Source organism: Vigna unguiculata, chromosome 4, assembly GCF_037176805.1.
Source record: "Vigna unguiculata cultivar grain cowpea cultivar isolate G323 ecotype 2 chromosome 4, ASM3717680v1, whole genome shotgun sequence".
In the NCBI taxonomy this organism is placed as follows: domain Eukaryota; kingdom Viridiplantae; phylum Streptophyta; class Magnoliopsida; order Fabales; family Fabaceae; genus Vigna; species Vigna unguiculata.
Window position 1 is genome coordinate 38,731,890 of NC_140795.1, and position 11,542 is coordinate 38,743,431.

General features: G+C 30.2%; 1 protein-coding gene across 1 annotated transcript; it reads left to right on the forward strand.

Moving 5' to 3' along the window:
* Positions 1-249: 249 nt before the first annotated feature.
* On the forward strand, positions 250-4,531 carry LOC146887137 (uncharacterized). Its single transcript, XM_085672042.1, has 4 exons — positions 250-1,156; positions 1,385-1,626; positions 3,938-4,171; positions 4,307-4,531. The coding sequence occupies exons 1-4, from the start codon at positions 250-252 to the stop codon at positions 4,529-4,531; spliced, it is 1,608 nt and encodes a 535-aa protein (XP_085528168.1).
* Positions 4,532-11,542: the final 7,011 nt, after the last annotated feature.

Below are 11,542 nucleotides of genomic sequence, written 5' to 3' on the forward strand. Positions count from 1 at the left end.
GAAGGCTATGCTATGAATTGGTGGAATCAAATCACCGTGGACATAGCTAGAAGAAGGTGGTTGCCAATTTCTACATGGGAGCAATTAAAGGTAGCTATGAAGGAAAGATTTGTTCCTCCTTATTATAAAAAAGAGATCTTCAACAAATTACAAAGACTTACACAGGGAAATAAGAGTGTTGAAGAGTATGTTCAAGAGATGGAGGTCACATTGATGAAAGCTGAAGTGGAAGAAACACATATGGCTACAATGGCTAGATTCTTGAATGGATTAAATAGGGAGATTCAAGATGTGGTGGAAATGCACCATTATGAGACCTTGGAGGATCTTATTCACCAAGCCACCAGAGTGGAACAACAGCTCAAGAGACAAAGCACCTATAGGAAGTCATCCACCTCATGTAGAGATGCGGAGAAATATAAGAAGGAGGAAGCTACTTCTACCATTCCTAAATCTAAGGAGAAGGAGTCCTCACATGGTAAAGTAACTTCTCAAGCTAGTAATAATGATTCTTCACATTCTAGTGCAATTAAATGTTTTAAATGTTTGGGTAGAGGACATATCACAGCCGAATGTCCTAACAGAAGAACTATGATGTTGTTGGCGAATGGTGAGTACATTAGTGAGCATTCCGTGGGTGAATCATTTGAATCATCTAGTAGTGATGAGGAGGAAAAGGAGTGTGAAGTCCCCCCTGTGGAGGGAGATCTCTTGATTGTTAGGCGGTTGTTGGGTAGTATGAATAAGGAGGAAGATGAGACCCAAAGAAGAAATATTTTTCATTCTAGATGTATGGTTAAAGGAAAGGTGTGTTCACTCATCATTGATGGAGGAAGTTGTACAAATGTAGCTAGTAAACGGCTAGTGGAAAAACTTGGTTTTGTGACATCTATGCACCCTAGTCCTTATACTTTGCAATGGTTGAGTGAGGATGGAGAATTGGTGGTAGATAAGCAGGTGAACATTGCTTTCTCTATCGGTAAATATGTCGATGAGGTAGTATGTGATGTGGTACCTATGGAGGCGAGTCACTTGTTGTTAGGGAGGCCTTGGCAATATGATAGAAAGGTAACCCATGATGGTCTAACCAATAAGTATTCTTTCCTGTTTAAGGGGCAAAAGGTGTCCCTAACACTTTTATCTCCTAGAGAAGTTTGTGAGGATTAAATTAAGATGAGAGTGAGAAGAGAGCAAGAGAGAAAAGAAGGAAGAGAGAAAATTCCAGAAAAAGGAAAGCAAAAGGAAGGTAAAAAAATAAGGAGTGATAAAAGCCTTTTATTGAGAGAAAAAGAAATAAACAGAGTGTTGATTAAGAAACAACCCTTATATTTGCTTATGCCTAACAATATTTGTCTCTCTTCTGTGCAAGCTTATTTCTCTTTAGGTATAAAGCAACTTCTTAAAAAGTATGATGATGTCTTTCCTAAAGACATCCCTCATGGTTTATCTCCTAAAAGGGGTATTGAGTATAATATGGATCTCATTCAGGGTGCATCCCTTCCTAATAGGCTAACCTATAGGAGTAACACAGAAGAAACTAAAGAGATACAGAAGCATGAGGCGCAACTTATGGACAAAGGATCGGTTCAGGAAAGTTTGTGTCCCTGTGCTATTCTAGTCATTCCGGTACCTATGAAAGATAGATTGGGGTCGATGTGCAATAACTGTAGGGCCATCAAAGATATCATTATAAGTTGTGTATTTGACCCGAGAGGACCTTTCAGAATTCGGGTCGAATTCTCTCCAAACAGGGGAGAATGATAAAGAATCTTCAAGTGAGACGAATTTGAGGACAAATTCTCTTTAAGAATGAGGGTACGATAGAAGTCTATTTCCTAAACTTCAAGTGGTACGAATTTGAGGACAAATTCTCTTCAAGAAGGAGGGAATGATAGAGGACTATCCCAAGATTCCATACAAGAAGAACTTGAAGATGAACTTTTGGGTTTTCTTTTTGAAATTAGTTATGTTTTATGTTTTTGGGTTTTGAGCTTTCTTTTATAATTAGTTTATACTTTTATGTTTTGGGCTTGGGCCTTCTTGTAGGTTTTGCAGGTTTGCTTAAACTTATGTGCCTATAAATAAAGGTACTAAAAATTGATGTACACACTTTGAGTCATATATTGAATTTGATTTCATTAAAGAAAGGGTTCTCTTTGCTCTTGGCTTAGGCCTCTGGTTCTTATCAAAGATTAACATCTTTGTGGCGAATCTTCATTTGACTGATCAATCTGCTAGATTGTGGCGTCCTCCATCTCTGTCTTATTCCGCGTTCTTCTCTGATTTATTCGTGTCGTGCCTATTAAGGATTCAAATTCAGAAATGATCATACTCTTTCCTGGATAGGATCATATCATACCCTCTCATTTTGCACTTCATCAATGGCGTCATCTTTCTCTCGACCTAAATTGCGGATGAAGTGCACAGCCACCAACCCAACGTTCCGTTCTACGAACATTGATTGATAGATTAACGATGAAGAAATGCAAGTGATGAGCTGATAAAATATATGTGTATTCATGCATTAGTTTAGGCCATTTTTATTCATTTGTTCATTATTCGACTAATTTCATCATGCATTATCTTGTTTTGGATCATAATTTTGGTTTGTGCATTGTTTGTGTAAACAAGTGGCGAGAAATCTAAATATGACATGGAATGACAAGGATTTAAAGGAAAAAGAAAATAAAAGAAAGAGAAAGAGAAAGAGGGGGAAACATTTAGAGGAGAGAGAAATCCACCTCAACAAAGGGAGAGAATGTGGAAAAGATATAAGAGGGGAGGATCATTCACAAAAAGTTTCTTCTTCATCTTCGTCATTCTCTTCTTCCATTAGTTTTAGTTTTTTTTTCATTATGCAGAACTAATTTTATTTTTGTTGGAGGATTGATGTAAGACTCTAGATTTTAGTTTCTACTCTTTACAATTGATGTTTTGTTAATGTTATTTATCCCAGTGTTCTGTTTATGGTTTTATAGTTTATTCTATGAGCAATTTCACAATTGGGAAATTGGAGATTATTTACGATTATAAATAAGACAGGTTAGGTTATGTCATAATTGGGAAATTGGACATATCTAATTAGTTTGCAATAGAGATGATTATTTATTTTTCATGATTCTATTGAATTTTTGTAAACTGACCTAAGGAATTGGGGGTTTGAGTTCAATGAATAGATTTTACCTACTAAGGGATTAGGGGTAAAACAACTTTGAGTAAACTCAAGTGGATGGTTACATCGCTTGCATCAATTGAAAAGGAGTAGAATTCTATAGGAAATGGTACGAAATCAATCCTCTGATAGTTCTTATATTAATTGAAGTTTTTGTTATAATTTTATGCTTGCAAATCTATTAAATCTCATTTGCTCAAAATTACGTAAATTAAGAGTCTAGTATTCAATGAGTCAATTCCAAAGGAAGATATTTTATTACTACATTAATGATTGGTTCACTTGTCAAACGTTTATCAGCAAGCAAACTTTCTTAAGAATTGGAGAGTTCACAACCTCGCCAATCCCAAGTATATAGATATCCCCTTCTTCCATGAAAATGGGTGGGTTTCTCTTCCAAGAACAATTCTCTATTAAGGTCTGAAGCAATTCGTGCAAATGAGAGGTACCTATTATCCTGATTTAGTCAAGGGTTTTATTACAAATGCACAGTTGGAAAATGAAAGCATTATGTTATGAGTGAAAGGGATAAATATTGCTCTAAACAATTCAGTTTGGATATCTGTCGTAGGATTCAAGCTAAGGGGAGCAAATCCTATTTTGGACCTCAAAATGTAAACAAGCTTACAACCTACAAAGTTGGTGATATAAAACATGATGATCGTGTGATGGCATTCATAATAGGATGGATCTTATCTCTAAAGACAAGAAATCATGCTCAACTAACTACTGAGGATATCTTTCTAATTTTTGTCCATGATACAGACCAATTGGGCAGAACTTGTCCATGATACTATTCTAAAGGCCACCAGATTACCCATGTACCCACTGCCATATGGGTTGTTCTTGTCCAAAGTATTTGAATACTACAAATTGGACTTTGTAGAAGAAAACTCCATTGTCCTAAACCACAACAAGTTAATTGAAGTCAACGCTCTCCACTATATGAGTATATTTCAGTTTGACAATGGGTGGGCTTTCAAAGATGAACCCCCTAAGGTTGAGGAATATATTCCACCACCAATCTCCACTGATACATCAACATGACAACCAATGTTTGGTGTCAAACTGAAAACCCCTTTTGAGTGTGGTGTTATGAAGTATATGGTTGTTCTCTCACGCTCTGTCAAGTAGTTGGATGTAAAGGTCACTAAGTTGCTCACATATCACAACATTGATGATGAGGATGCTGAAGTTGATCCAGATAATGTCACCAATGACACTGACCATGTTGATATTGATCAAGATGAGGCAACCAACAAAGACGACACACCTGATGAAGAGGCTGATGATATTGACACTACTACAACTGCCACAAATGATGATGAAGATTCCACACAAGATGAAATGTTTGATTGAATGTGGTTCCACTATTTCTCTGCTTTTGTTGTTGGTTGATGCCCATTTTGGCCTTATGTGGTTTTATTCTGAACATCTCTACTCTAATTTAGTCTTACATATGCTTTCTGGTTTGCATACTTGTTTTGCATACTTTCTTTTTCTTGAAAAATCATATGTGAACTTATAATTGCCAAATCGATCCTTATTTTGACAATGCCCAAAAGGAGGAAGAAATATGTGTATGAATGGAAGTATGTGTGTGAATGGAAGTATGTGTATGCATTGTTGCATAATGTTACTCTTTGTTTATGTGATGTTGCATAATGTTAATGGAAGTATGTGTATGCATTGTTGCATAATGTTACTCTTTGTGTATGCACTGCTGCAAAGAGTGTGTGTGTGTGTGTGTGTGTGTGAATGCATAATGGTACTCTATGTGTATGCAGAATACTGGTGTTGTGTGTGTATGCATAATATTGAGTGCATGGTTGAGTATACTAATTTGATATGTTGATGTTTACAAAAGCAAACACTGAAATAGTATATTATGCTGAAGTTTTTTTAGCCATCATAAAAAAAGGGGGAGATTATTGTTACTTTTAAAAGAAATTAAACTGTTATTTTTTATGATGTCCACATGAAAATAATTGCTTAGAGTAAAGTATATCTTAACAGGATATAGATATGTACCTAGACATGTTGTTTAACCAAGCTAAAGGTGTTAAAGTTGTCATACTAATTGATTAGGATGTTAATCTAATCAATTAGACTAAGTTTGGAAAGCAACAATTAGTTATGTTATCATATTATTTGATTAGGCTATTAATCTAATCAATTAGGTTAAATACGTGAAGTGACCACTAGCTCTGCAAGCATAGTAATTGATTAGGATACTAATATAATCAATTAAATACACCAGAAAATAGTCTGTTCTAACATCATATTTGCATCAACTTTCATTTACATTTTTTAGACTCCAAAGATTAGGGAAAGCATTCTAATAGAGTTCTTGGAGAGAATCTACATGAGTTCTTTAGTGTTCCTCCATTTTTCACTAAGACTTCAAGAAGATTGGATGCTTGTGATGGCAACCTATGCATAAACTCAGGTGTACTTGTTCCATGATTTTCTACAATTGAATTTCTAAATTTTGTCATTGAATTTGTGTTGTTTTGTCATTATGTTAGTGATATGAGTTGGTAATTGCGTGTAGCATTACCTAGTTAAGTTTTTTGAAGGGTTTTTTCAAGGTTTTGTATATCTTATGTGTAAGGGTTACATAAGAGGATCTTGTAATTCTAAACCTTTGATGTTTTAGTGGAATTTCTAGCTAGAATGGCTAAAGACTAGATGTAGATTCAATTGAATCGAACCAGTATAAATCTTGTTGCATCTTGTGCTCTTCTTTCATCATCTTTCCACATTTTGTTGTATAAAGGTTTAAAACAATGCATTATTGCACACACAATGTCAATTGATTAAAGACTCTTTAAAATTTGTTTTAAAGTGTAAGGAATTGCAAAAGATTTACAAAACCAATTCACCTCCCTTAGAATTATTATCGTCAATAACTACTTCTCTTTCTCTATTGTTGTTGTCACCTATATTTATATTGTTATTATTTTGTTCCTTCAAAGAGCATCCACCTATATTTTCCAATTCATAATTTTAAAGTGTAAGGAATTGCAAAAGATTTACAAAACCAATTCACCTCCCTTAGAATTATTATCGTCAATAACTACTTCTCTTTCTCTATTGTTGTTGTCACCTATATTTATATTGTTATTATTTTGTTCCTTCAAAGAGCATCCACCTATATTTTCCAATTCATTTTTCTTATCTGTTTTTATAAATTTATTCATAACTCCTTGATGCAATTAAAGTTTATATCCATCTCTTCTTCTGGATTTTTGGATAGTTTGATTCAAATTTTCTAGTTGACATATCTATATAATTTATGTAAAATAAAAAAATTGCAATATATAAAATACAAGTAAAGATAAAAATATAAAATGAACAAGTTAAAACAATAAAACCTAGTTTTGGTTGTCGAAAAAGTAAACTCGATAGTAAACTTGTAGTGTCTTGAAGTCTGAAGTCTCTTTCTCCTTCTCAAGTCTCAACTTTTTCACAAACCTGCAGAGTTTATTTTAAGATTAATCATTATTAAAATTAATTAAAAAATTAATGTTCTTCTCAACTCGGTAGTAACTTTTTTTTCCATAAACTTGAATTATCTTTCTACAAAAAACCCAACTTTGAATTGTACTCCAATTAATCTATTATCCACCTAAAAACAACTAAACCTTAAATCTTATTAATACTTTTATAGAAAAATTTCAATTTCTCGTCAAGATATATGAAAAAAAAAATCTCAAAACTCGTAAATATAAAAGTATTGAAAAACAAAAGTGGGCAGAAAAAATGCATTTCTAGTGATAATACAAATCCAACAAACAAAACAAAAAAAAAACAAAACAACAACACAAATAGAAAGAAAAAACATTCTAACCTGAAACGAGGATGAAAAGATTCGTACACACGGACAACATGAGATTCAGAAATCTAATATGCAAAATCCTAAAATAAAAGAATAAAATAGAATCAAGATTCATTAAAAGAGAATAAAGATAATTAATAACTTTCTTTTTCCTAAACAAAATTATAATTTACTAAAAAAGGTTTTAACTCATTAAAACTCATTTTTAATACCAATAAAAATTAATAAACAATAATAATAATTAAATTAAATTTTATTCTCAAACATAAACTTATAATTAATTTAATATTGCTTTGTTAGTAATAAAATATTCTTTTTTGAAGCTTTTTTTCTTAAACATAATTTTATAATTAATTTAATATAGATATATTAGTACTAAAAAAATTAGGCATTTTTATTAAATGTAATATTATAATTAATTTAATAGAAAAATATTAGCAGTAAACAAATTTTTTTATGTCTTCTTTCTTTGGAAGCCTAAAACGGGTGTTTTACTTGTTTTACCCTTAACCCGGGCCTGGTGGTGAGTTTCGAAGCTTGTTATCTGGTAGGTTTGTTGGTGTGGGAATTTATGATCAATTTGTGAGTATTGATCTTTAGTCAAAATGGTTAAACAATGAAAGAGAATTGGTAATCTCACTTAATCTTCTGGGTAATGATGAAAAGAAGGATAACATTGCTTAGAATTGGGCAGTGAAAACGAGAGTCATTTCACTTCTTTTATTAGTAAGATCCATCTTTATGACTAGTGGCAATTCTCAACCATAAGTTTTGAAGGATGAAAACGAGAGTCATTTCACATCTTTTATCAGTAGGACCCATCTTTATGACCAGTGGCGAATCTTGACCATAAGCCATAAGTTTTGAAGGGTCAAAATAATAAATTCAAATTTTATATATGTTTAAAAGAGTTAATATGAAACTTCTCACTTATACGCACACTTAATTCTTTGAATCTTAACAAAAATCCCTTTAGTTCAACATTTGAATCCTTACAAGTATGTGAAGAATTCAAAATATGTGAAGAAATAGAATTTGTTTTCATCTTGATGGATATCTTCACTTTTATCATTTTAAAAAAATAATATATTCTTTTATTCTTTATTTATACCTATTTGAAATAAAAAGTTTCAGAATAAAAATAAATTATCAAAATCTAATAAAAATTTGACAAACGTATATATTAAAAGAAAAAATTATGATAATTCAATCACAATTAAAAAATGGTTATGAAAAAACATATAATATATGATTTCCTTTTATATTCATAAAATAATAGATATATAAAAAACTCATGAGATGAAAAATATTTTTTATTAAATTAATATTTTACTATCAAGTAAGACAAAAGAGGGTTATTCATTTTATCTTCAATAATGATGGAATAGAATATATGAGAAATAAGAATAGAAATAATGAGTGTGTGTCCAACTTCCTATTTTTCTTCATACATAGCAGAAGACGTATGAGAGTGAAAATTGGTAAAAAATTAAAAAAATTAACGAGAGAGAAAATAATAAAATATATCAATAAATTTATTTAATTTTTATTATATTTAATTTTATATTTTATTATTTATCATATTAAATATTATACTTTATAAAAGAAATAAAAGTTTACCTAATTTAGTTTCTACTAACATAATATATATATATATATATATATATATATATATATATATATATATATATTACATATAATTTTAAATCTTTTTTAAAATTTAAGGGGTATGGACCAGTAATACTAAGATCTGTCATTGTTTATGACCCAACAACATCGTCAAAATTAAGCATGTCAAAGTGGGCTAGGCTCGTTGGCTCGACCCGCCAGCTCACCAGACCATTAAAAAAAAAGACAGGATTGGTTGGAATTTCTAACTTGCCAACCCGCTATGGTCCGACCCGCCTAGCCTGCCAAACTAGCGGGTCAAAGGCGGGTCAGCCCGCTCTGACCCGCCAACCCGTTCTTTTTTATATTTAAAAATAAAAAATAATTAAAAAAATAAAAAGTGGTGGGTCAGCCTACCGATCTCGCCCTGAAGTGGGACGGGTTGAATTGTCCAACCCATTTCCTAATGACGAACTAGTTCGACCAGATTCGTTTTTAGCTGGCCAAAGACGAGGCGGACCAAAATGAAGGGTTTACTGTTTTATCACCCCTAATCAAAATCCTTCAATGAAATCAGTTGAGGACTATTGCTCCTAATACTTGATTTTGTTTGAGCATAGACATACTTGTTACTCGTGTTCCATTAGATTCATGAGAGTTCACCCTTCCATCAAAGTATGCATAACTTTCCTCCGCAACCACCATGTTTTGTCCCTCGAGAACAACTTTTATGTAACCAGCTAATCATTCTCGATGACGGATCTAATAAGTAGAAATTAAATTAGGTAAATTTTTATTTTTTTTATAAAGTATAACATTTAATTTAATAAATAATAAATCATAAAATTAAATACAATAAAAATTAAATAAATTTATTGAGATTTTTTTATGTTCTCTCTTGTTATTTTTTGAGTTTGTCACATACTTTCACTCTCACATGTTTTCTTTTGTTTATAAAGGAAAATAGGAAGTCGGACACAAACTCATTCTTCTTATTCTCATTCTTCATATATTATATTTCATTATTCAAGATAAAAGGACAATTCTTTTGCTTGATAATAAAATATTAATTTAATAAATAGTATTTTTCATCTCATGAATTTTTTGTATATTTATTATTTTATGAATATAGAAGGAAAAATAATGTATTATATGTTTTTTCATAACCATTGTTTAATTGTGATTTGATTTGATTATCATATATTTTTTCTTTTAATAGTTACGAAATTTTTATTAGATTTTGATAAATTATTTTTATTCTTAAACTTTTTATTTCAAACAGTTATATAAATAAATAAAAAATATTTTTTTAAATGATAAGAGAGAAGATACCTGTGAAGATGAAAACAAGATAGATTCTTTTTCTTCATATATTTTGAATTCTTCCCATATTATGAAGCATGACAAAATCCAATTGTTGAATCAAAAGGATTATTTTTTAATATTCCAGAATTATATGTACAAGTGAGGTTTCATATTAACTTTTTTTTCAAACATATATAAATTTTGAAAGTTGATTATTTTAACCCTTCAAGAATTCTGGTCAAGATCTGTCACTGATATTTACTTATCAGTGTGAAATACAAAACATTAACTCTATCTTGATTATATAAGATTCAGCCATCACAAAATAAGATTCTTATAAGCTCAAGCTCTACACGATCTAATAACATTTTTAATAAGATGTTAGTACATTTTATTAAAGATGTTACTTTAGATCAATTTTATAAGTTATAAGTTATATGTAACATATTTTAATCAATTTTATAAGTTATAAGTAACATATCTTAAATAAATGTCACTATTAATAAAATGAATATATTATGTTATCATTTTGATAAAATGTTTGCTAAACATTAAAGATTGATAACTTTTACAAAACATATTATTATTTATTTTATAATATTGCTAAATTATTTATATTTTAAACAATTTGTAAAATTTGATAAATCCAAGTAATAATTCAATAATAAGAAAAAAGGTAAAACTTTAGTTCATTGTCCTCAGAAACAGAGTCCTTGAAGGTCTGCGATGTGATTTTAACATCAAAACAAAGTCCAGGTGTTGCATAGTCACAGTGAATTTTGAATCATAGTTTTATTTCTCTCTTTTCCCTATCGGCGACGCAAGATCAAGACAGGACAAGTTTAGACAGTGTTGTAATTCGAGTCTCTGTCATCACCTTGCTTTGATTTTTCATTTTTCTCATCTCTGTTTCTGATGTGTTTCTAGTTGTTTTTTATGAGACGAAAGCTGTAGCTAACTTCCTCTAAGAAGTGAATCAATCTTTACCTTTTCTTATCTCATACATATTATGAAATTGGAAGGAAAAGTATGCATGTGTATAATCAGAATATCAAATGTATCTATATTCATTGCTAGTTTTGTTACAATTAACGAATATGCCAAGGCATTTCAGTGCTTCCATGAAGGAGCTTTTCAAACAATATTATTTTCAAACAATTTCATGAAAACAAATTTATAACAATTACAAACTTTTAAATTTTATATTTGAATTTTATAATTGTTATAAAATTTTATATTTGAATTTATAAAATTGTCTAAAAATTATTAAAAAAAATTAAAATAAAGTTTAATATAAAATTTAAATTTAAATAGACTTAATTTAGTTAAAAATATCTATTATAATAAAAATTTCATTACAATATTTATATATTCAAATTGAAACGTTGAAATTACTTCAGTTTAAAAGAAATTATGATTAAATTGAAATAAAATAATAAATATAGACATCAAATTGAGATTTTTTATATTAATAATTGACACATAAAAAAATCATAATTTGATACGTGACAATTTTTTTAAATTAAAAAAAAATTAAAAATTAAAAATAAAGAAAATCACAAACTGACACATAATAGAACCCTAATTTAACACATGACATGATAATTGTTTTAAAA

What these genes read in the sequence shown, in the direction of transcription:
- LOC146887137 (XM_085672042.1), top strand. Translation starts at nt 250, where the DNA reads ATGGCTAGATTCTTGAATGGATTAAATAGGGAGATTCAAGATGTGGTG. An exon ending in TTTATCTCCTAGAGAAGTTT is followed by an intron (nt 1,157 to 1,384) that starts GTGAGGATTAAA and finishes ATTTCTCTTTAG; the next exon opens with GTATAAAGCAACTTCTTAAA. An exon ending in TCAAAGATGAACCCCCTAAG is followed by an intron (nt 4,172 to 4,306) that starts GTTGAGGAATAT and finishes TCTGTCAAGTAG; the next exon opens with TTGGATGTAAAGGTCACTAA.